Below are 26,909 nucleotides of genomic sequence, written 5' to 3'. Positions count from 1 at the left end.
AAAGACATGGATCCATTGCATTTAAAAAATCTGGAATAGAATTTATTGTCTGTCCCATTTTTCTTTGTCAAGGTTTATCAGTAGATCAGACTGATAAACCACCACTGATATACCACTAACAGATAACTGGCTACCCATCCCAGGGGATGTTCTGTCCATAGCAGAGGTATAGGCACAGTATGGCTGTGTTGTCTGCACAGTCCAGGGAGCTGCTTAGGGAGTAATACAGTCTCTGTGACTTCATATCGATTGGTGTAGAATTACGTACATAAAGGATGCTAACAGTGGTTCACATCAATAGAGGCATTGTCTGCAAAGGGAGTGTGGCTTTCTAATTTTTATTTAAAATCCTACAGCATCACGTAAAGAAATTGTCCCAACAGCACTTGCCTTTCCTTTTTGAAAAATTTTCCCTGGTTAAACATGCATCCAATTTAACTACTGCTGAAGGAAGTCACTGTAAATTAACAGCTGGCTGGTATGCCTGGAGGTTTGAAGAGAAAACTGCTCCTTCCTCTTTACAAAAAGGTTTGAAACAATTTAGTTTCTCTTCAGGTATTTGGTCACAGTGACTGAGGTATGGATAAACTGAAATAGATGTGAATTGGATGGAGGAGAGATTAGGATCTACCAGCATACACTGCTGTCTTCCAAAGAAGGAAATTTCACAAAGTGCCGGAGTACAGATATTTGGTTGAGGGTAATCTAAAAGAGTATTGTGAAAATTGTTGCTTCCCAGCAATTAAAAAAAAAAAAAAAAAAAAAAATTCTTTCATTTGTTAATGGGTTTGTAAATGCAAACTCAATGTCACTCCCATCCATAACAGACTTGCTAACTTCTAGGTATTATCCATCAAGAAAACACAACTATGCTGGCTATCAAATCAGACAGTTACTAAATTACGTAATTTATACTTCATTCTCACAGACAGAATGCTTGACAGTATTGGAGCATGAATATAGCTCTAATATGATTTAACTCATTTCTTACATAAACAAAGCTTCATGACTAATAGCAAAATCCACATGAAATGTGGATAATCTAAGTAATCTAAAGAACAATGTAGGGCAGAGTTTGAAAATTTGAAGTTTCTGTTTAAAACATGTTGCACAGATCTTTTTAAAGAATATGATGTCTCATTATAAGGAAAAAAAGAATGTAAAGAATATGTAGCACTGATTATTATCAACAAAATAATATATCCCCTAGATTAAAAAAGTGGGTGTTCATAGAGTTTGTCTGAATGTTACAAGTTTCTATAACTCAATTCAGATTAAATTATACCATTTAGCATAAAATTAAATGAGGATTTGATGAGCAGAGGTTGGCCCCTGTGGTTTATAACTGTTTACTTTACTGTCTTTTTGTATTATGTCCTTTCTGATACTGCAGATCCAGCTAGTTCTCCAGCTAATTAGAGGAAGCGTGTGATGAATCGCTCTCCAGCTTTGCCAGCCTCTCATGTTTGAAGTTCAAGTGTCAAGGTAATTGGTCTTTTTTCCCCAAAAGTTTCATCTATTGGAAATTTGGGAATATATTAGTGTAAGTATGTTGGCTTATTATTTTTTAATTAAAGAAAATGCCAATGTTTTCTGGTTGTAGAGAAAGAAAAGCATGGATAAATGACACTTAGAACATCCTGAAAACTTAAAAAAATGGAAGGAAAATCAAACCGAAGAGTATAAAGAAACCTGTGATTTCTTTTTTCAGTCTTGCATTCCTTTGGGACTGGCTTATTTTTCTTAATCACCTGGGAGAGGAGACGGTGCCAGCATATTTTTGAACCTAGTTATTATCTTGCCTGTTTTTGCCTAGCATTGTGTCTCACAAGGGTCTGGGTTGGTTCCTATACTTATGTGTAAAGCACAGTCTGACTTACCAGGAGTTTGAAAGCAAGATCATCTAAGATAATCATTAGTATAGCTATATCCAGTTGCAACTAAAGAAGACATGCAATTGTTTTCCATTTATATGACTGAAGTACATGATAAAAAGATGAGATTAGCTAAAACAGAATCCCTGCAGATTTAATTTGTCATGATTGGTTCAGGCAGGAGGTCTGAAGAAACTGTTATTTCCCTAGGCCTTTTGAATTGTGATGAGGTACCGTTCCTGCAGGCCAGCAGGTTGTGTAGTCTATGTGCTGTTACTGACCAGAGGCTGCAATTCAAGGATCTGAAGCCACTGTTAACTTTACTGCGATGAAAATGAGATCAAGCTCTGTTTGAATTCCCTGATGATAATCACGGTGCATATCTTTCTGAAATGGCAGACAGATTAAAGAAATACATGCAGTATACTGGGCAACTTGCATAAATGATCTGTTGCCTGCAGCTGGTTCACTACGTAGTTGTGTGTTATTGTTGCAAGGAGAGATTAGCAGAAGGGAGTGTAACTCTTCACAGTGTTTTGCTATCTGTCTCAGCTGCCTGGTAGCTCAAGGTTTAAGATTTTTCATGCTAATATTTAAAGCCCCAGGAGGATTGCATCCCAAGTGCATTTTTGAGCTTCTGATGCCCTGTATTCCATTTCAATCTTGATGGTTAGGAGAGAGAGAGATTTTGGGCCTGAGGGCTTTTTGAAATGGAATAAGATGAGAGTGAGTGTACAGTATCTTTCCCTCTGGAGTACTGGGTGTGCCAAATATCTTCCTTCCAGAGCTCAAATGTGTCACAAATTTAGTATATTTAAAAATATGCTTTCTACCTATAACCGGAAAGCTTTGAGCAACAATAATTTTTCTTGTAATTATTTCACTGTTGGTAGTTATGATTTAAAGTATCAGACTAAGGTAAAAAGACTGCAGGAATGTTCTAAGCTTATTAAAGATCCATCACTCTTTGCCTTGGACATTGTGTATGAAAAACTATTAATTTGACTTTTTCAGCTTACTTCCCAGTATTTTTTGAGAATCTTTGAAAGGCTGTTATGCTCGCTTATGTTAAATCATAAGTATGTAAAGACAATAAGATTTTTGTGCTCTTCACTTGTAAAATGCAGAAAGGACAAGCTACTAAACATGCTGATACTCTTTTGGTAAAGGAATCTTTATTATCTATCTGTATTTCATCTGCCTGTCATGACTACAAGATGAGTCAATCTGAATTAATCCTCACATCCAATGAAATTCTGACAGGTTTACTTACCTTGGCTAGGTTATAACTGTATCTGAGGTACTACTGAAGACACGGGTAGTGTGAATAAAGTATCAGAATACAGCACATTCAAATCAATGGTTCGGATCTGCTGCCTTAGTTCAAGTCTTATGTCTGATACAGGTAGGAGTTTTGTCTGGTCAAAGGCTGCAGAATCGATTTGGTTTATTTTCATTTTCCTAACAATAAGGTACTGTAAATACTAAAATGTTTATTCGGGCTTTTCTATTGCTTCTACTGTTGGCATTGTATTATACTATGTATAAATTGCTTAGATACGGTCTCAGAAAAATTTTCAATCAGTACTACACTTAAGTCAATTACATAAAGTTTGGGAGTTGTTCTTGCCCAGTCTATCATCACTTAAAAAATAGTGCTGCACTGTCATTCCTTGATATTTAAAAATATCTGAATGATCATCAGTGAAAAACAAAGAAATGGTCACTGAACACAACTTTGAATGAGCAGCAATAAAAAAAAAATATCTTTTGACAGTTCAGATAAAATGCTTTCTAAAGTAAAACAAAACTCTTTAAAATTTCTTTGTGCTACTATTAGCATTGAAAATACTATATTTATATTTATTTTATGAACCAGTGGCTTAACCAGCACTGAAGGCATATTGTAAATTGTTAGAATATATTCTGTCATTTGGCTTGGCTTTAGGCAATTATACATGTAAACATAATTACTCTTTTTTTAAACATATTGGTCTCAAGTTTATGATGAATGAATCTGCAATGTGTTTTCCTGACACCTTTTTGAATTGAATTAATCTAATATTAATTTATTTTAGATGTGCCAGAAGCATCATCCTATTACTAATAAGTTGAAATAGACAGCAGGAAATGCAGGTCCCTTCCTAGCATTGCCAGAATGCATCTCTGTGTGTATCCAGCAATCTGGGTGATATGTTGACAGAATGAGGCCAGTGATGCAAATAAAGGAATTTTTCCCCCTCTCTCCTCACGGTTTATTGCTTGCCTTTGACTAACTCACTGACTAGAATTTCTACAAAATCAAATTAAGAGAGAAATAGCTTCTGTATTATAATTACTATCAAATATTTTGATAAGAGTATGTTTCAGAAAGTAGAGTTATTTAATTTGGTTTATCAGCCACCTAAGACTGAAGTAGCATTCTCTACATGTATACATTTTGGGCGAGAGCCCTAGCTACAAATTAGAGTAGTTTTACTGCAGACACTGTAGCTGACTGAAGTGAGTGCCACTTTACATTAGTGGAGCACATGAATTTAAATGCTTCTGTTATGTATCACATAAACATTTTTTTAAAATGGAACCTGAATTTTTTTCCTATCCTTCAAAAAATATCCTCAGTCATTATGCTTGCTATGTGTGTTAGGATTAGCTATTTTGTCTTAATTGCTTGCAAGTTTGTAATCCGATTCCCTGATGTACCAACACAGCAGAGACAAAATTCATTTATTTTTGAAAGCCATAGAGTATGTTTCAGCTTCTATTTTTCTCAAAACATGAAATTTAAGATCAAAACTATTTATTCCATTGCAGAGAAAATCCAGAATTCATTAATAAATTAAAAAACTCACAGTTTATAGATAGAGAAGAAAATCAAAGATAGTGGGTCACTGGCAGTGAAGTTGTGTTGTGTGAAATAAACATCCTGGGGTTTAGTATTAAAGTGAGGAAACAATCCTGTTCTCTTTGATCATAACATACTGATGATCAGGATAAGGAGTCATACAACCATATATAACTGGACCCACTACTTTTTTGATAAAAAGTAGTCATGGACAAAGGACCCTATCAAGATAAGAAGCTTCTGTATTTTCTGGCTCATTGTATCTAGTAGCTGCAGAAAGCTGGATTAGTATATTTTATTCATACTTTTCTGGGTGGCTGTATTTGTCTAGAATAATTATCATCTGTGACGACTGGGTTTTGGGCAAAAATAATGGAAGACCCAGAACCTAGTAAAAGAAATTAAACAGGCCTTCCAAAGTTAGTTCACTGTTACAAATGAAATACATACTACAATTTGGCAAAAATCTGTCCTATGGGTAAATTGAGGGGAAAAAAGGCTCATTTCCACCCAAGCACTCTAAGAGCTGGAAAAATTATTTTTCTAAGATTGAAGCCTGAATGTCTGTTTGAAGAAAGGGGGAAACCACTCTTCCCAAACTCACAAAAGTTGTTGCAAGCAGTCATAGATGGCTGAAGCAGCTCTGAGGAGAACACAATTCAGCAGGTATCCATTTTAAGTGACCATAGTTTTATTTCATATGGCAGTTTTTCTACTTGTGGAAACGTAAGACTTTGCTACCACCCTACTTAATCTTTGTATTTTTAGTGCAGGTGATTTATATTGTGAACTGTGTCCATACAACATTGAAATCAGCTGTCAAAAAGAGTATTTGCTATGAGAATATTTTTTCAAGGGAGAGGTGGGAGGGTGTGACATAAGGCATAAAAGAACTAAAAAGAAAGTGAACAGTTTTCTAATGCTGCTAAAAATGTGGTAACTTTTGAAAGGTAATTTCTTATTCAAGACATTGAAACCAAAATATTTTTCACTTCTCAGATGAATTTGAATTTTAAAATTCCAAATTTGTTATTTAACAATGTAGAGGAGACTTTCCCCTCTGCTAAATTAGAGGAATTGAAAACACACAGAAAGTTTGTTTTTGAGAAGTATGAAAGGCAGTTTACTTGAACCCTGTACTGCTGTGCTTACTGTACATAAACAGGCCCTAAGTATATGACCCATTAGCCATTTTTTTTTTCCAGACAATCTGTTAATTTGTTTTATTCATTTTGTCCCATGTACACTTAACAAAGAACTTCAGTCACATAAACATGGTTCATCTGGCAAACACATAATGGATGAAGCTTACTTTGAATCTGAGAATACAATACCCACTGTCTGCAAGATGAAAATATTAAGAGCAGTATCTGGTGCTAGTTTACAGAAGATGCTTAGTGCATAGCCTAAACAGACTTCAGTTCATTAATACAACAAATAATAAGTTACAGATAGCCCATACTGCAACGGTTGCCCCTAGTTCAGTACACCTTCAACAGAATCACTTTTGTGCAGTTATAGATTCTGCTTGTTTTTGTTTTAGATTGAGTGTATTGTGCAAGCTGTGTATGATGCGTGTGTGTGTAACTATAGCATATGTTTAGAAGCCTTTAATCTTTCTTCACTCAAGGCAGCAATACACCCCCTGCAGTTTACAGTGTTCCATCTGCACCACTTGTCTTGAGTTGCAGATTTGTATCTTGGCAGAGTATAGAGAAGGTATCTTCAATCTTCTCATGACAGTTGCATAGCATTTTTCTAGGCTGACAATCCTTGTCAAATCAACAACAAAACCGCTGCATCTAGTGCAGCTAATTTTCCAGAAGGAATTTAAAAATGCCCAACACTTAGTGCAGAGAAATGTCACTTCCCATCCAATCTGCCTTAGTAGCAGTCCAGCCTTTCACCCAGGGATCGAGATAATATATTCAACCCGTTCTGCAGTATTGTAGTATTGTCTAAGATGAAATACAGTGTTTTGAAAATGTATATTCAGGTATGTCCCTAATAGCCCAATGTTCATAAAATTAATTCAGGCATGTAGAATACCTAGATAAATCATTGGAGTAGCATGTTACTTAGTCCTGTGCATTGTCTTATCAGGCCAATCATAATTTTCATTTGTAACTGTGCCATATTATATCAACAAATATTTAGCAGAAGAGGGCCTTCAGCTCAGGTTTTTTGCATTCTAGTTGCCCTTGCCTGATTTTTTCCAATTGCAAGTTTGGCTGATACATTCCTAATAGAAAGTATACAATGGATCAAAACGTTCATGTTAAAAATAAGAAAATCTTAGCCAGTCTGAGTGGCAAAGGGAATGGATTCTTAATTACCTATGCTTCCCTTTTATTACTGCAATCTGATTTAGATCTGTAAGTCAGTGCTTTAAAGCAGCAATGTAGAAATTTAGAGTAACATTATTCAGAATAAGAAAAACTATACATAGTTGTATTATCTAATAGAGAGAAAACACAAAAGAGATTGTTAAACTATTATCAGACCCCATATAAAAATGTTCTTCACTGAGAACTGTAATAAACAGAAGTAATAGTCTTAATTCTGATTTGATAACTATTTTTATTGTAGCATGATTCAAACCACCTTTTTATCTCAGAGGAAATAATATGAAACTAGAGAAATGTCCTTTGAGAGAAAACATGTACCATTGGTAAAGAGTTTACATTAAGATGTTTTTCTTTAAACACTTACAGAGATATTTTTTTAATGGAACTAAAAAACCATACAACATAAAAGTGTAAGACCAGTATGCATCAGAAAATAGACTTCATAGTGCTGATTACATGGGCTAATACATCTATTTTACCAGGAAAGTATGATTTATGTTAGTCTGTTTTTAATCTATTGTATTTTCCCTAAGTAGCAGATTCATGTTCAAATACTAATTTATACTTTGCGTTTCTGTTAGTATCTCGGCTTCCAATAATTTTTCAGGAATTGTGGTAAGCTCATATGACTGTTAATTAACCTTAAAGACATGACAATTCCTCCATAATCACAGAATGACACTACAGAGTCTATTATCCACTGCTGGTTCTAGCTTTTAAATTTGTTTTGTAAAATAGCAGAACAATTTAGTAAGTCACATTGAAACTTGAAATAATTGAAGTGAAAATTATTTGGTCAGCAAGTAAATGTTGGCCATTAACTTCTTGTAATGATTAATATGCTAGGGAAATGATTACTGATTTTAATTCCAATTTGTCTGTTAATTTCAACAATAAAATTCAAGATTTTTAAGGAAATGAAGTATCAAATCTACAAGTATAGAAGATAATAACTTACAGGAATATAATCTTAAATAATTTAAATATTCCTTCCTCTGCAAGAAATGTTACCGTGAATATTGTTATTTTGCAACTCTTACTGTCAGTCGAGGTATTGGGGTGTGTGTGTCTCTCTCTTTTCTTTTGTTTATTAAACTGTGCTCCTATAAAGCAAAGTAATAACCCGTATTTATGTTTCCGACCACATAGATTAAACAAGAAATTATAGGGATTATGACAATATTAAAAGTTTTGTCTGACTCATGAAAGCATCTGAATTGACAAAGGCAATTAACAGTCAAACTTGTGGAATCAACCTAATTTTTAAATTCTTTTTGATGCACTTCTGAAATGTGTATGAAGACTGAAAACTATATGCAGATGCACTTTCCTACGGTAGCCAATCTGATGTTTCTTTGATGCATTTTATAAGATTATCTATTGGCTTTGTATCAAAAGGATACTGAAGGAATTGATGTGTAACAGCATAGAATGATGTGCACTAAGTGTATGCCCTCTGTAAAGTTCTCCACAATATTGCCTATGGACATTCCAAAAATGTCTCTGCTTTAACAGGTCTTTAAGAGAAACTGTAAATGCTCTATCACAGCTAAACTGTGAAAGAAAAGACCAGAAGTCAGCCCAAGGCCTTTGAGCAGCTAGAAACAGAGCACACAACGCAAAAATCCAACTCTCTTCCTGGTAAAATAATGGGGGTGGGTGCAATAGAGGAACCTCTTTGTTTTCTTCCTGTTAAGTACTAGGAGCTGTTTGAGGCAAAAACCTCGCTCTTAAGTTTCCCAATACTTTTTCTTTATGTACTATAGGTAATATATATAGCCCATATAAAAAATATACTAATATTAGACTCATTAAAGTATTAAGAGTGAGTGTGCTGCCTATTGTGGCAAAGGCTAAACTGATCCAGTTACAGCTCCAGTTGCTTGATATTGCTAATTCTCAGTGATAATAGATCAAAGCAACTATGGAATTTTAACTAAAAAAGAAAATGAACAGTATTTAAAGTGAAAGCTTAATATTTGTGGAATGCAAAAAAAAGAGCTGCTCAAATCATCATAAATTCAGAAGTAGTCTTACACATGTGACTATATGGTCTGTTTCAGATAGTTCCAGCAACCTTTGGAAAAAACTGCATGATCTCTTTAAGCAACCTTCCCACATGAAATTTATTTCTGCAAATACCTCTCGAGAATCAGATGAGGAGATGAAAATCCTTTGATGACCAATTCTGAGAATAAAAGTTTATGGTTTGCTATCAATTGTGGAAATTCATAAGAGATATTTGTAATTTCTTGTCTTGTTAATAACTTCTTTGAACTGATTGTGAGCCTCCAGTTCTTTCCAAAATTTGGCTAGTTTTGAATTCCAAGTGCCAAAAACTGAGAACTTTTTATTTCAATATTACTAAAGTATGGCTTAGTCAATCTTCTATTAAGTTGATTTGATCCCCTCCTCAGGATGACAGGAATGTTATCTTTTGAAGACGGTAAGAATGGAGAAGGTCAGGATGGCATGATATAATATTTTTCAGACCACAAAATTAGAAACCGATTGAAACAGTTTGTAATGTTATAGTCTACTGTATTTATTGAATTCTGTTATGCAGAAGTTGCATCTTTGTAGACCATTTACCAAACTAAAACTTCAGATGAGAATTCTGAATTGTGTAAAACCAAACCAAAAGAACCAACCCCTCACCCAAATTATACTATGCATAATACATTTCTTCTGGTATTAGTAAACTCTAAAATGGTAAATGAATTCATTCCATCAACTCTGTCCTTTCCAAAAATGCTGAGCGGGAATAAGAGTGCTAACAAATCAAGTAGATATATGCATCACTAATCCATACAGATCAGCTCTCCTTGAAATGTAAATTCCAGAAAGGGACCTGCACTTTCAAAGATGCATACAGCTTCTGCCAAGTGGTGTTCCTGAATTCAATTCATTTAAAGATTAGCTGTAAACTTCAGAGAAGAAAGAGAAAGACTTGATGCCTGCAAGCATAAATATAGAAAGACATTAGAATTTTTTTTTTTTTCTTCTTGGAGTCCTATGAAATTGAATGTGACATACAGACATGGGAACTCTGCAATTACTGGCAACTACCTGAAACCTTTGTTAGAGTATAATTGTTTTCAAATTAGCTTCTTGTCAAAAAAACCACCACCCAACCTTATTCAATACTTTTAAATAGAATCATCATGGAAAAGAAGAAAACCAAGAAGAATATGACAGTTTTGGAATGTAGAAGAAACAAAGTAATGCTGAAAGAAAAACTACAATCTATGATAAACTGCTGGTATGTTGCTACCTTCAATACTGTATTTCTGAAATTAGTGGACTGGAACGAGTTTCCTTCATCACTGAGATTGCATTGGTCAGAAAGAACAGGCTATGTTAAACACTATAGGGAATCTGGACTGGGGGCTTCTGTTATCAGATAAAAATGTTGTGCCCACAAAATATAAAGTGTTGGTCCAGTATAAAATCACTCTGCTTGATGCAGAGTTCAGAATTTTTCTGGGTTAACTTTTTACTTGACAAATAAAAAAGTTATTGTTAGACTACACAACTGTAATTATTACAGTTGGCCTGTCCAATGTCCTTGTAAAAATGGTATAAGATCAGCATAAACATCCTGTTCTTTGGCTAATTTGAAAGAAACAAATTCATACTTGCACACCTGATTCAGATCAACTTTGTGCTTCTGAGCAGTACCCAGATCTGATCAATATTAATGATTAAGAAGCCACAATCTCAGAAAAGGTGGAAGAAGTAAATTACAACTTGGGCCATCTATAGAAATCAGAGATGTAGTAAATAATCATACTTCAGAAAGCTAAGTTCAGAAGTTAATTATATGCTAATGACTAATAAATACACTTTTCTCTCATATATACACATGCAAGTAGCAGAATAGATAAAGAATAAGATTTATTATATGATTTTCAACATTTTACATTTATTGAGGGAATATTTGATGAAGGTTACTTCCACATCATCTGGCTGGGCCGGATTCTGTCCAGCTTCAGTGGAATACTGCTACCTGACTAATATCCAAGTAGCCCCCTCATAAAGTATGAGAAGCCTAAAAATTTGTGCTGCAATACATACCTTTTAGCCTGTGAAGTGGAAGACTGAATTCCATGTTGGGAACATATACTCCTATAGGCTGCACAGTGTCTTAGACAGGACACAGATTCCGGATCCTCACCAGGGTTTAGTGGAGTTTGATGCTGCAATGCCTGGAGTGGGCCCACACAACTACAGCTCACCAGTGTCCTGAGAAGCTTGAAGAAGAAAGTACTTAATGGATGCTTATACTAGGGGGTGTGCCAGAGTTTCTGGATAGTAAGGTATAGGTCAATTTCAAACACACATCTGCAGTTCTATCTGGCACCAGATCTAACATTTCAAGTTGATTTTCTTCTTTGGTATTGATATATAATAAAATGTTTATATGAAAAAGTAGAACAGACCAGTACAATAATGTCAAACAAAAAATATTAAAAATAAAAATATTCCTAATGCAGGGGTATAAATGGATGTGTTTTTTATATATAATCTGAGTATGTCATACTTAGCATATTGAATACTCTGTCTGAGATATACAATATAACACGTTATTTTAACTTTGAGAACATCCCATGATCTGCATTAGAAATGACAAAATGAAAATACTCCCTACTTTGGAAGGCAAACAAATATTATTTTTTTTTAAACAAGAATCAATGTGTCAATGGAGATATGTAAACTAAAGCTAGGAAAGCAACAGAATAACTAGTCACAGAATACAAACATGATTAATATGGTAGTACTAATGAAAAGCTTTTTCATTCAAGAGCAAAGTGCTGTAGTTTATATAATCAAATATTTGTACAGTTGCTGATTTTTTATTTTTTTTTTAGCATATGGAATAATAGTGTAAATTCATGTCTGGGATATTTTAATTTCTTTACATTCAGAACTCTCACTTAAAGCTTCTTCAAACAGTTCATATTCCTACTTCAGTTTGAGATTGGTTTTTTTTGCAAACCTAAGATGGTAAGATTGTGTTTTAATACTAATGATATACAGACAGGGAGCTTCTAGTTCACCTATTCAATATCATAAGTGAAATAGATTCCTTTTATTATTAATTAAGAACTTCAGCATATTAACAGTATGAATTATGTATTGGAGCCACTATGTATACCCCTGTTTTAACATATGAAAAATTCTAGAAATCAACACCACTATCATTGTGTGCGATATAAAAAAATACTAACAACAAAATATACAGAACAGTTAGAATAATACCATTTCAAATATTTACATTTTTTACAGTTAGAAGCAGTCATTTTTCCAAAACAGCACAAATCTTGTAACGGATACATATCTGAAATAAGTCCGCTGATGTTAATGTATTTGCATGATGAGAGAAAGAAGATCAGAATATGACTCATGGTACTCATAGAAATACATGAAACTTATTTTTTCCCAACATAAAGGGTACCATTTCAATGATTTAACAGATCTGTTACTCTAATGAAGCATATTTAAGTTCTCATAATACGAATCTCTACAGTTTAGAAAGATATAAAGAGTTTGTTTCAGGCCCTTTTTAAGAAACTTTGATTCCAAATGCATTAATGCCAGTCAAATGAATGATTAACCATTTGGTAAAATTTTGCATTGTGCTCTCTGAAGTAAGAATACAGTTGCTCTAAAACAGTGTTGTTAACAAGGGGATGGGGGCGCCCTTTTGATTCATGTAAACATCTCTCCCTTCCATCACTTCTAATGCAGTAGAATCCCTTGGTTTGGTTAAAATAAAAATTAGAAGACATAATTCGTGAAGGAAGATTTAGAAATCTTTCAACTTTTTGTAACTCAGGAAGAGGGTCCTTGATTAAAGTATTGCCATCCACTATGTGAATCTGATCCAAACTGAAATGCTTAAGCCACTTTTCCATATGAACATCATATAGGCTTCTTTGAATAGCTTTGTATTTGGTATTAAGTGCTCCATTCTTAATAACAATATCTTCAAAAAGCTGAACAGGCTTGTGGCTTTCAACTCTGTTGTAATATACTTGGGTATAGTCAGATATAACTCTCTCAGTGGGATCTCTTAGAATGAGCAGCAGTTTAATGGAGCTATTCATGTCATGAATTCTTTCTGGGGCCTGTGGTGATGTAAAATAGCCTGGTGTTTTCTCAATTGTAATTTGATTTCCGTAAGAAAATGGCATCAGACTTCTATACCAGTCTATTCCTTTCACATAGTTTTCATCCCAGTCAAAGAAGTGGACTTCTGTAGCTGCGACCACAATATTAGGATGAATATCCAACATTTCCAGCAAAGCCCTTGTCCCTCCTTTACGAACTCCTATGATGATTGTCTGAGGTATTTGTCGACTTGTGCCAGGAGGTCTCACCTGTGCTGAATAGTGTTCACTTTTATTGCTGAATAATCCTACTTGTGACTTCAGTGTTTCCAACAGTGCCCCATTCTCAACAGGAGCACCCTGAGCATGAGTCAGCAGAAGATAAGATGACACTAGTAGGAAGGCCATGTGGAGAGGAATAATTAGTTGAAGATAATGTTATGCTTGACTAATAAAAGAATAAGTAAGTCCCCTCTTGCGTTGGCTGGCAGAACCCGTGGTAAACACACAGCAAGTTTCTGAAGCATCTACAAAATAAAATAAGACAAATCAGTATTTCTAAGCCCATCACCATTTGGAAATTCAATTCACAATTCAATTCACAAATCTACTCTGTGATCACAACAGAAAATTTATAACAAAGTTACTTCTTTTCTCTAAGTTTATTTCAGGAAAAAAAAAAAAAAACACAACAAAACCATGAGGTTTTTTTCCTTAATCATAGGTGACCAGTGGTAGATACTGACCCTTCAACAGCTTTTATTTTCTCTAAGTACAACATTAGAATTGTTTACCTGATTTTAAATTCCTGACCATTATTTGCTTTCCTAGTTCCCTTCATATATGCCACATACTTCTCTTGCCATATATACCATACCCAATATGACATAATAATTCTGATATAATAAAGCTTTCTGAATGCCAATTCCTTTTCCCAAATTCCCTGCTAGATTAGTATATCCTAATCTAAATAATAGCATGGGATGGTGGTGAGCTATGGATTATACCAAAAAAGTTCTGTTTGATTAGACAAAGAAAACAAAGTACAAAGGCAAAATTTTGGAATCTGAGCCCTTTAGAGCAGAAAACTAATAGTGTGGCAAACCAAGAATGAAGTGTCTAAGTTGGATCAGTGTGAAAGAAATAAATGAGATGGGGTGGATTCTGTGCAACTATCCAGGTGTTATGAAGCATAGTCACGTAGGTGTTGGGAAAATCTTGGCAAAATCAAATCTTCAGATAATACTCTGCACTTCCTCCAAAGCTCTGTATAATGGATACCTAGATGCTTTCTGGGCATCTAAAAACTTCTGCAGGGAAGCAAGTCTGGTTGGAGCTGGATTTTCTTAATCCACACAGCATACAATCATTTTAAGGGAGTGGTGAATGTTAAATCTCTTAAAAATTTGAAAAAAAATTTAGGCTTGCAGGTATGTGCATATGTAAGTGAAACAAAATGTCACTGTAACTGTGTTGTTAACACCTGAAATCTCTTGGGTAACTCTTGTATATATTTGAAACAGACCGCTAACAGACCTGCTATCACAATAAGAGTGATTAAAAAATTCAGCTCAATGCAAAACCTGCACTGGAACCACTATGCTTGGATTGCCTGGTTCTATGTCTGAAAATCTTACAGGACAAATCCTATTGAGAGGATTCTTTGACTTCATCCCATTTCTCAGCAATTATATTTTAAGATTTGTAGGATAGATCTATGTCCTTAACTTGGCTTGTTTTCAATGTGGAGTGTGAAAACAAGCTATTTCATATAGTGAAGCAGAAATAATTTTAAAAACAATAACTGTTTCTAGAATCTATTTGAATTATGGTTCATATTTTAAAGTAGTCTCAGAAATACTACAACTTTAGCTCCTTCTTCAGTTCCACTGTCAGTTAGTCTCTTTCTTTTTCTGAATATATTGGTCACAGTACTTTACCTCCTAGAAACAACCTTAGAAAACACAGCCAATTCCCATTTGTCATGGCTCTGAGGAGCATTCAGTACTTCTATTTAAAAATTGTTTACTTTGAGGTTTACTTTACAGACTTAAACATTTAACATAAGAACATTTTTGATAGTAACACTCTAGTCAACGTAACAGATTCATTAAATCTATTTTCTAAATCTTGTTAAAACCCACTCCAGCTTCTTGGATATCTAGGGAATTACTCTTGTTAGCCTGAATGAGCTCTAAACTCACAGATAGATAGCAAATATTAACCCTAAAATTGCCATTTAAAAAATAAACTGTGACCTTTAGTGGGTTAACCTGTGGAGAGCATTCCCTGTTATGTCCAAGAAGGGCAACTGCTTCTTCAAAAAGAGCAAGGAAAAGTCCAAGTACAAATTAGCTTTGTAATCAGAGACCGGAGAAAATACTGTTCTCCTTTAGAAACCTGAAAGGAAACTTCATTTCAAAGGTCACAAGCTTTTTACTAAGAACTTCACATGGAGGTTCTATTTACAGCTCTCAAGAGCAGAGAATGCAAGCATTTCTATGTCAGTTACAGGATGGAACAACAGATATGTTTATGCCAAAACCATTTCTAGTTACTTTTTTCAGAATGACTACTCTTTTGGATGGCAAGTCTAGGAAATGGTAAACATGCTGTTTAGTGCTGCTGAGGAGTCCAAATCTATTCTGCTTTAGTGGCAGCTAATGTTGGCTTTGAAAAGCTCTCCCAGAATGTATTATACAACACTGACCACTCAATTTGAGGCATTGCACCCCAGATGGACTCCTGAAATACTGGCCTTCAAATGTTAAGCATGTTTGTAAGCAGTGACTCTGCTTTAACAATTTCAAGACAAATTTCTGGTGATTCACAAGGTTCCTAAACAGTCCACTCTGAGTACGGATAGACCTACAAATAAGATGGGTTTGAAAACACTTCCTCTCTTCTCTGAAGTAGCCATCAGTACAGCTGCTTTCCAAAGTTGTGATGCCAGTAGGCTGGGATTTGCGAGGCGGGGCAAGGGACCAGGGAGAAGTTAATCTCTCTTTTAACCTGTTCTGAAACCCCAATGTTAATTTAAAATCTATTAATATCCATTTTTAAACGAAAATTCTTTCATGAAGCTGAGAAATTGTTTTTGTAAATACAATTTTTTTTCAATATACTTTGTGTTGATACATACAGCACATTATACACTATAATGTGTATACACCTGTATACATTAGATTACAAACACTTTGAAACCAAGGCAAGACCAGTCAAGAAGAAATGCCTTGCAAATACCAAAAGTGGAGACATTTAGTTCATTATCTAATTTAAATTCCAGGACTATCCCATCTTGAAACACTTTTATGAACTGAGTCTTGACAGATATTTTAGGCAATTTTATTTAACCAGAAAGAAAATTAGAATTTTTGAGAAGAAATATTTTTGATACTAAATAGGTTAATAGCTTAAAAAAAAATAGAAGGAGAGAGAAGAAGGGGGAATTTCTCTAAAATAAACTAAAACCAGTGTAAAAAGACACAGAAGTATTTGAGACTGGGGACTCTGTCTATATTACTGCAAAGGTGTGTTCTCCCTAGATCTGGTGACAGATTAAAAAATGTTCAAATTCACTTTTTAATTTTATTTTTAAAATCCCAACACACTAATATTGTTTTATCCCTAATTAACTGACAGTTATCTGGTTTCAGGCATGTAAGAATCAGGTGCAAACACTGTCTTTCAAAGAAGCCTGGAAGCTGAATAAGAAATTCATATTTAGAACTAAGGAAAGATTAGTTTTCCAAAATATTCTCAGGTTCACATGTGATGTGAGTGACTTTAATTTACCATCTGAAACCAGCAATTCTCTATAAAACACACTTAGAAAGCAAGTAACAGAAGAGATTCCACATCTTGTATGGCCCAAAGTATTAGTACCATCTTTGAAAACAATTATGTTAGTTTAACCAGTTTGCAATTAATTAGTTGTTTTATATAATGGAAACTTCTTAGAATCATTGGTAGAATAAAACCTTACCCAGGAAATACTACCAGAAATAATCGAATTCAGAATGTGCTGTAAAACTGGTGCCTAAATAGATCAAAATTGCCTTTGGGAGCAATTCCATCAGAAAAACATTCCAACGTCAGCCTGAGGTATTTGACTGATTCTGATGAAGCTCTAAGATGTTAGAACCTGTGGTTAGGTTATAATTGCTACATAAATGTAAAGGTTTTAAAGATGATTTATCAAATATAATTTGAATGTTATTTGAATAATTTTTCTGTTGCTTTTCTGCCTTTATGCAATTAAAGGCACATTTTTAGAAGATATGAACTGCTTTTTATAATGAAAACAATATATTTTACATTGCTGCACTGAACACTCTTTGAATCTTGGAGTATTCCTAAGAAATTAACCCCATGATACATGACCAGAATTATAGTGTCTTATTACATGGGTTTTTTTCCTATTATTTGGTAGTGTTGGTGTTACTAAGCAACATAAGAAACATCAACAGATATGATACTTATTAAGCAGAAATGAAGTTCAGAAAGAAATTCATGCTGCAGAGAGGACTAAGTAAGTAAATAATACCTTGGGCTTTTGCTTTTTTTTTACTTTTCTTAAAATCTTAGACTAGACTGAGGAAGCTACTACCCTGGCTGAAAAATTATTTTAATATTGCAGAAATGTTCTAAAGACCCTTAACTTCTGCACTCCATTGTAAAAAAAAAAAAAACAAACCCAACAACTTTTAATCAGCTTATGATTTATCTTGCTTCAGGGTAAAGTACAACATCATGGGGTAAACCTAACTATATTTTTATTACTGATTTATATTATTAATTCCTCATAATACTTTCCACTGGCTGTAATGCTTTTCATTGGAGAATTTCACAGCACTTTATGTTAAAGAGCTGTCTGCAGCCTATTAAGGCACCATTCTCACCTTACAGGAAATTGCAACTGACCAACTTATAGATCCAATTCAGGAGTGCAAATGCTTTGGAAAGTCAGGGTTAATGTGATCTGCTCAAGGTCATATAACAGGTTTATAGTCCAACCAAGAATAAAAACCCTAGAGCTTCCAGTTCCCCTTTCGATTCCAACTTTGTGCCATTTCATGGCAGCCACTCACATGTCTTACGGTAACTTATATTTCAGTTACATGCCGAACTAAAAAGCGAAGAGATTCTTCAGTGCTTCAGCATAAGTAGAGTATTTTGTGGAATATGGCACTTTCTACACACCCCACACCCCCCCAACCTGAAACAAGTACAGACTCAGGATTTTGTTTGAAGATATTTGTGCAGAAATACTCCTGTTCACTACTGAAAACTACAAGGGGAGGTGGTCAGAACAAGTACAAAGCAGCACCAGTTTTTGTCTTGATCTTTAAAAATTTATTTGGATTAAAAAAAGGTACACTACTTTTCCTGTTTATTTCTATCAGATAACTCATCCCAACACAGAGATCAGCCACTGAGAAGAGTACAACCCAAACATTTTAAGGCTTAGTGGCACAAAAAAAATTTGTAACAGCTCAATGTTATCACTATAATTAAGAACACCTCTAATGCTGACAATATAAAAAAGCTATTCACAACCAAAGGTCATATAAGGTGAACTTTTTCAGTAATTCTTTAAAACAAAATCATACTGTGATGACTGTTACGCTAGTGTTAAGTATCCATATACAGACTGGCTTTATGTCATAAATAGTTCTAAATAACAACAATCACCATAATACAATTCTAAAAGTTTTCAAATATCTGAAATTAGGCTGTTTTTTTTTCCTTTGGTAAAAGTAGGGCTAGTTACATAGCATAATAAATGCAAATCTGCTCTCAATATGGCTTATACATTTTTGAAAAATAGGCAAATGAATAATCCAGTGCATATGGAATACACTGCTTAATACAATCCAGTATCAATTTATTCAAATCCAATAAAGCAATGCCTAATTCTAAGCACTGTTAGAAATAATACAGCCATCAAGAGTCCTCTTTGTAATACCTCAATTCTGCTTTATAGAATCATTTGTGAAACAAAGTACATTTAAATATACTTGGCACATGTCCAACGGTTGAACAGAAATGTATCCTCTTTATTAGAAAGTGAAAGGAAACAAAATTCAGCTACTTCTATCCACACAGGTCAGATATGCCTAGACTGAGTTCAGGAGAGACATAAGAGCACATTTCCAAGAGTGCAAAATGCTTAAAATCTTGAAAAAGTTCCCTGTGTAGAAACAATTGTGAGTAGACCTTAATTTTATTACGAGCAGTGCAATTACTTTAGGTTTATGTTAGAATGAGCCCTACCAGAAATAGATGCAATTGAATATGCTTAGAGCTGTGTTCTAAAAGTTGCAGTGAAATCCGATTCAGAAGAATCCCAAATTGACTATTCCATGAAACTGAAGACTATGTGTGAAAGGACAGTTATCCCAGCACATGATAACCCTTCACCTACAGATAGGGCATGAAACTATTCTGCTACACATTTACTCCATACTCCATTGTCAGATTAAGTGTAATAACTAAATAACATCCCCATGATGTCATTACTGGGCTTTATCAAAATCTGCAAGGGAAGGTTAGTTAGTCTCCATGAATATACACAAGTTGGACATGAAGAATACCTCCCACCTGTAATTGTGGAAAATGTCTGATGCAAACTGGAGAAAGTGAGAAAGGTTGAGTGTGAGTAAAATATGACATTGGAGTTTTGTAACAAGCTTCAAATTGAGCTCCACTGGTCTCCGGTTATACAAGGAGTAGAGTACTAAGAAAGTACAAAAAGGACCACAGACCCCGAGTCAAACAAACATCTCAGCAGTTCATACTGCCAATAACGAATGTTAACATTCTTCTATGCACTTAAGAATTTTGTTCACTTTCATTTTACTCAAACTATGGACATATTTTTAATAGGGAGATGTACTAAATGAGGCGCTACCTAAAAAACCATAATCCCACAGACTGTCCCAAAATGCTGTCTTGCTGTCATAACAACTCTTCTGGAAATGAAAGAGTCTAAAGACATCTCTTTAAGTGTCAGAATAAAAAGATATGTTATCCCAAAGAAAGACAAAGACATTAACATTTTAAAGTCCTAATATCAGCACTGAATTTGTTTGGATGAATCTTTTCTAATGAGATTGCAGTTTTATAACAGCTAACAGTTACTACCTTACAGGAATAAAAAAAGAGGAATAAAAAAGAAAGTAGCTATTAGGTGAGTAAAGATAGGAGCTGCAAAATAACCACAATTGGCTGCAGGCTTCTCTTCTACCAGGTACACAGACTATAATGGATAAAAAGGAAAGCTAAGAAAGGTTAGCATAAACTATAAACACATTAAATCACTGGCAGGTGATATTAGCAGATAGGAGTTTTGAAAAAAGTTTGCTTCCCTAAGGCTAGCATTATATTTTCTAATTCTCTTTTCTGATAACTCAAGACAGAAAATTGCCCAATGATAATATGACTGCAAATATATAGCAGTACCTTACATACGGTAATATATACAATATAAATACGCTAATATATTTCTGAGTGACATAAACCTTCTACAGCTGTAGCCTACACATTTATATTTTATGGTATCTTTGAAAAATATCATACTCAAACCATCCACATAAAAGTTAATGAATTACAATTTCATAAAGGCCTTTAATATGTTTAGTCCATAAAGCCAGGTACATTCTAAGCATAACTCTAAATAGACATAAAAAAAAATTCTGTTCCTATTAAGATGTAAAGCATAGATAGTGGTCAGATTAATATAGATGACAAGGCCAATTTTATATGTCTAATCAGTCTACGTATCACATTAGCATATTTCAAATGGAATCACATTATCATTTTGTTGATTTAAACTTACACCTCTAATTGTTAATTATGCATCAGAACCAATATAAATTGATGTAACAAAGATGCCATGCCAGGTCTTCAGCCAAATAAGCAGTAACTGTGTAATTATAAAGGTGTAAGATGTAACGATGTGTGGGTGATAACTAGCTTTTGTGTTTATTTATACAGATCCTATTAAGGTAAAACTTCAACCCCTCTACATCTGGTAATATGAATTGAATATTATTAATTTGCCCACACTCATTGTCACAGAGAACACCTTAATACTCACTGATGGTTAGGAATTAAAATGAGAATTTGCCGCAGAGGATTTATGGGAGAGGTGTCTTTCAAAGGAAAACATTTCTCAGAGGGTCACAGATGGCAACAGAAGCATTCAATAGGGACCAGGACAGGTTAGCTCTCTGTTGTATAAACCAGCAAATTCCTACAGGAATCCTTGTCAAACAGGTGACCCTAGAACCTCTTACGCTCTCTTGCAAAACACACAGCTTCCTGGCATTAAAAAAACCCAACCAAACATAACCCCCTGCTAACCTGAACTGGTGGAGATACTAAAGCATTACAACTTCAGGGACTCCAAAAAAGGAAGACTTTGTCTCACAAAAATGTTATTCTGGGCAGAACTTGTCAATATCATACCTTACATTTGTCCCCACCTTGAATGCTCTCCCACAGTTAAGCACTTCAGTCAAGTCTGCTGAGTCAAGGTCAGTTTATAATACCTTTTTGGAGAACTTTTCCAAGGCTCTGGCATTAGTCTCTGGGAAATAGTTGTATGATGCTGACTGATAAGAATTGCTGTATTGGGTCCTGTATAATTGCAGTATATACCCATTATACAAGGCATGAAATAAACTGATCCTTCCCTTGGTAATAAATCCTACTATCCAAGAATCAGCAGATTGGAGACCTTCTAATGTCAAATTCAGACGCGAAGAGAAGGAGCCAACTTCTTAGCTCAGGAATATACTGAGAAGCACAGGTGTAAAGTGAGCTGAGAATTCATCCACAATAAAACAAAGCAGCTGAAAGGCCCATCAGAGTTGAAATGATCTGGCCTTGTAAAGGATGAGTGAACTAAGTTTAAGAAGTACTTGATTACTGCTTGCAACCAAAGGACATATTAATTTTTCTGAGTCAAGTACTTTTAAAGTACTTGATATTTTAAATAGTTTTTAATTAACCAGGATTGTGAAAAATATTGCAGAGAAAAATAAAAAACAACTCGGGAGCAATTTTTTCTTTTTTAAAGAGTGACTATAAAACAGAGGATGTGAGGGAATATAAAGAAGCTGAAAACATAAGTCATCTAGACAATTGATTTAAGGCTGAAAAATCTAATCTTGAAATTTTGGGTACTGGTATAGGCCCTGATAACAGACAAGATAAGGATCAGAGACAAAAGGTCTGAGTAAGCATGAACATTTGATGAAACAGGATTTGCAAAACTAAGAAACATACTGAGTCCACACTGAGTTTAGGTATGCTGAGAGACACACTGAGTTTAGGTATGCTGAGAGACTCTGGTCATCAAAGAATCAAAAATTATACAAAAAAAGCCTCATAGTCTGTCTTTCCTCAAAGTAAATAAACATACAGAACTTGAGTTCAAGAGACCACAGAAAGCAACTGCCTAGCAATTCTTAAAACTGATTAATACAGAAAGTAGTAAAAAGACAAAACTCCATCTTATACTGGTAAGCAAACCCTTGCTAACAAAGGTAAATGTAACACTATAATACAGAACAGGCAAACACGTTAGAAAAGAAACAAATAGATAATAGTCTTGAATAAAAACTCAATTAATGCCTTCAACACATATCTATTAAGTTACGTGCATGTTCAACCCAGCAGGCAGATGCAGACACAGAAATGAAAGCAATTGAAACATTTGAAAATACCTAATAACCAGAATACAACATTGAAAATAGCCTGGTGTGCCAAACTCATGCCTCTTGCACACTGCTCCTCAGGCTAAACAGAGAGTCAAAGATGATAGTCTGGAAACACAGGGTAAGTAAAAGACAGTTTATATTCTGGCTATTTCTTTGCTCCTTACCAGACCTGCTTCCACTGTTGAAGTAAGGTGTTAAAGTACAGCAAAAAATACTTGCCACTCTGAAAAGCCCGAGAGCAGATAGCGAACACCAAACACTTTTCAGGCTTATCTCCAGAATTTCTGAGATTGAGCAGGGGTCTTATCTGTCTTTCGCACTTCTTAGTTAGGAAAGACAGAACTTAGAAAAGCTTCTCTGCAGTCCTAATCTTTCAAACTCTGATGTACAACCTGAACCTGTAGGCATGTCAGTAGTCCAAAGTCAAAGTATTAGAGACATACAAGCACACGTCTAAACCTCTTAAACTTCAGCGGAAGACAAAGCAACTCTCTCTCCTATTTCCCCCAGCCCAGGCAATTATTAAAACCACTTCCCTATGTGAAAACAATCTCTGCATCTACAATTTTAAACTCTCCTTACAAAAACACTTTTCGTGGTGGTGCTCTAAACCTGAAAAGCCAGGGGAAAAGTACCTGCAGTACCACTGGATCAAATAGCATGGTTAAGTCTGGCAGAACATGTTCCCCAGCATACAGCATCACTTCTCCCCCATAGCTCAGTGCTGCTTTGCACCCACTGCACTTTGCCTTCTGCACTATTCATTTAATGCTGCTTCACTTGAAATCAGTTACAACTTCTCAGAAAGGCTCTTTGATGGTTGAGAGTGCCTACAGAAATTCTTTGAAGCTTTTAAGTTCTGTCTGTCAATTTTCACCCAGGTCTTTATGGTAAAATCATATTTAGGAGCCATCATATTCATTCAGGATCTGGACTTGACTTCAAATTTGTAAGACTTGTGACAAATAGTAAGTGTTCATCACATTAGAAACTCTGACTAGGAGGAGCCACAATAGATGTGGTCAGAGACTGTATCGAAGCATGGTAAGATTCCCTCCCAGATTCAAAATTCAAATATTGTGTTTGCTAGACATGATGATAAAATTTATAATTGGTACTTTTTTATTTGAAATCGTAGTATCAATTTGGAACACATTTGTTGCACCTAGATATTTTATAACGACTTTTTAATATTTTTCTCCTTAAGTCTGAATGGTGTTATCAGTATGCCAGTAGTTAGCAAGGTGCTAGAAACCCCTGTAACAGAGGAGAAAGAAGCAGAGGTAAGGTGTGGTTCTGATCTGTTCTAATAATTAACTGCATATTAATTAGAACAATAAAATATTAGAATGTTCAAAGTCCTTGTCTTAGCAGCGGGTAGGCTGCGCAGCACATGTACTTTAATTGATTGTAAAATCCCCGATTTCAGGTACTCAGAAAGATACAGTATGACAGCAGACTGATCTTATATTGCCACAAAAACTGGACATTTCCCCAAAGATCAAAACTTTAACATGGCATAAAGGCAAAAGGTTCTCCCATTATCTTGCATTCCCCCTCTGTGTCCTTACCACCCAAATAAGAGAGACAGAAAAACAGAGCACAAGCTTTCGATATTTCAGTTCCAGCCTGGCAAAACATCTTTACTTTCTGTAGGAGGAGGTGATTTTGTAATCTATCATTGCCATTGCTTCGCCACAATTAATTTTTTTTTCTTACTATATAGTTTACAACCCACATACTCCATACTGTTCTAGCCCATTTAATTTTTCCTCAGGAAATTTAAAAAAGAAAAGTTGAGGATCAGTCCTCACTTCTCTTTTACATGTGCTCCATTACCACTGAAGCACTGTTATATAAAGCAAGGATGTAGGTGCTTGTATGTGATGGTTTTAAACATAAAGTACACATCTTCTGCATCATGATCCTTGTTTTTCTTGTCCCATAAGCACACTCAGCAGCTCCTATGCATGGTGCAATTTAAAAATTATCTCACTGTACATTTTACTTCTGAGTAGATTTTTTTTTCCGTTTTCAATACATTCTGAGTTTTTCCAGAGTGTTAACAGAAGTATTTTCAGCAGGTTTTTTGTGGCATCCTTCATCAGTAGCTTAGCAGTTACTTTTTGAAGAACCTTTGAACATGTCAACAGCTGAATACCAGTTAATTTGAAAGTCCAGTGGGATTCAAAAAAAACCCCAGAAAGTGAAGCACCAAACCAACACTTTCAAAACAAACGGCCTAAGAGCATACAAAATCAGAAAGACATTCTGCTACTCTTACTCACAGTGAATAGTATTTTACTCCATTAACAAAATGAAGTTGGACGGTGCTGAATGTAAGACTAATGAATCTTAATTCCCTAGGTAAATGGCAGTGTAATCTTTAAAGATGTTGATCATCTGAAGCTTCTGTATCTCTAGGATGGCTGAGAACTCCACTGAAGGTTGCCTGTTCTTAGACACTGATACAACCATTTTCCAATTCTACAAGATGGAAGAAACACATTAAAGTATGTGTAACAACTTTCTGACAAACATTTGCAGACTACCTGTTTGCATCTGATGACGTGTCCAAATCTTGCACCATTTCAGAGGACCTTTACATTTTTTAAAAAAACCTCACAAATGCACAGTAATTCGTAAAGATTAACATGACATTTAGTTAGAGAATTACCAGAATTATTTATCACAACCTATCCGTCCTCCTACTCTCAGCTTTTAGTATCTCACTGTTTGGTTACTGATACATAAAGTGGTTTGCAAAGCAGAGTCATAACACTCTCTCCTCCCAGTCCAGTTTGTGAAGAACGAATACTTCCATTTAAAGTAACTTCATGTTTAATTTTCTGGCAATAAAAGATTTTTTCTGCATTCTAATGACGAATGTTCAGTCTTTTTACCTTAAATATGTACCCACAGGGGAAAATAAATCTGGATTTTAAATTTAATTTGTAACTATAAAATACAGAATAGTTATTTCTGTTTACAGCATGCTAAAAAAGGTAATGCAAGTAAGCAGTGTAAGCTACCAGTTATTGATGCCAGCTCTGTTTTAAAACATCAGTAATAGCTTTTCCTCTCAAGGGAGGACAGTATTTCTTCTAGAAACTATAAATTGTATATATTATTTTACATTTTTAATGCTGAATTTTCATCTTAGATTTGCAGTTTGACATTTCTTAACTAAAATATTTTCACACTCGTATCCCACTTAGTCTTTATAGCATCTATCAATTTAAATACATTTCAAGCAAAAAGAACGTTAATGTTAAGAGCAGGTTAAATTTCTTCCAGAACCTTTCTATCTGCTGGGGGTAAATCTGACATGGATGTACTTGGAAAGCTGTCACACCCACTGATGCCTTAAAGGGAACTACAGTAAAAAGAAAGAGTCACTTACTCTGAGTTTATAGATAATCAACAGTTCAGAGCAAATTTTTGAGATTAGAATCAAGATGATACACTCAAACAACAATGAAGTGTCAGTGTGTGAGAAATAAGAGATTCAATCATTGAATGTGAAAAAGTCTCAATTCTTATACTATGGAGCTTACCAAAATTATATAGAGAGTAGCACATCAAAAATTCATGAAATGCAGCTATTTCCCCTGACATTTAAAGAAAATGACTGACATAATTGTCATTCACAGTCTGAAAACGTTTCAGAAACAAAATTTCAGTGAAATTTAAAAATAGCAGGAGAAATAAATCATGAAGTCCAACCTAGTTCATAGAACATTATGGATCTGCTGTGTTCTTAAATATGCGAGAGAAACTGAAATATTTTAAATTACAATATGTAACTAACTTTGACTAAAAGCACCACAAAGCCAGTAGTGAAAGAGCTAAGGAGTGGAGAAAGCAATGGAAGGTACAAAAAGCAAAAAATTAAGCATCTGTAGGCAAAATCATGTTATTAGTAATTTTAATGACCACAGTTAGGTTCTGTATTTGTGCAAATACACACAGACAAATAGCACACAGAGAAATAAAGAACA

The 26,909-nt window shown here is 34.7% G+C and overlaps 1 protein-coding gene across 2 annotated transcripts in view; it reads right to left on the bottom strand.

Moving 5' to 3' along the window:
* Positions 1–11,959: 11,959 nt before the first annotated feature.
* The window catches only part of LOC141961473 (heparan sulfate glucosamine 3-O-sulfotransferase 1-like), a 58,934-nt gene continuing 43,984 nt past the window's right edge, over positions 11,960–26,909 (bottom strand). For both annotated transcript variants that reach the window (XM_074908402.1, XM_074908401.1), the window contains exon 2: positions 11,960–13,707. In XM_074908402.1, the coding sequence (XP_074764503.1) occupies positions 12,659–13,588 (930 nt within the window). In that variant the 5' untranslated portion in view covers positions 13,589–13,707 and the 3' untranslated portion in view covers positions 11,960–12,658. The remainder of the gene's footprint in view (positions 13,708–26,909) is intronic.

This window comes from Athene noctua, chromosome 5 (assembly GCF_965140245.1).
Source record: "Athene noctua chromosome 5, bAthNoc1.hap1.1, whole genome shotgun sequence".
Lineage (NCBI taxonomy): Eukaryota > Metazoa > Chordata > Aves > Strigiformes > Strigidae > Athene > Athene noctua.
Note: the sequence above shows the minus strand (reverse complement) of the source record. Positions and strands in the feature narration are given on the sequence as shown.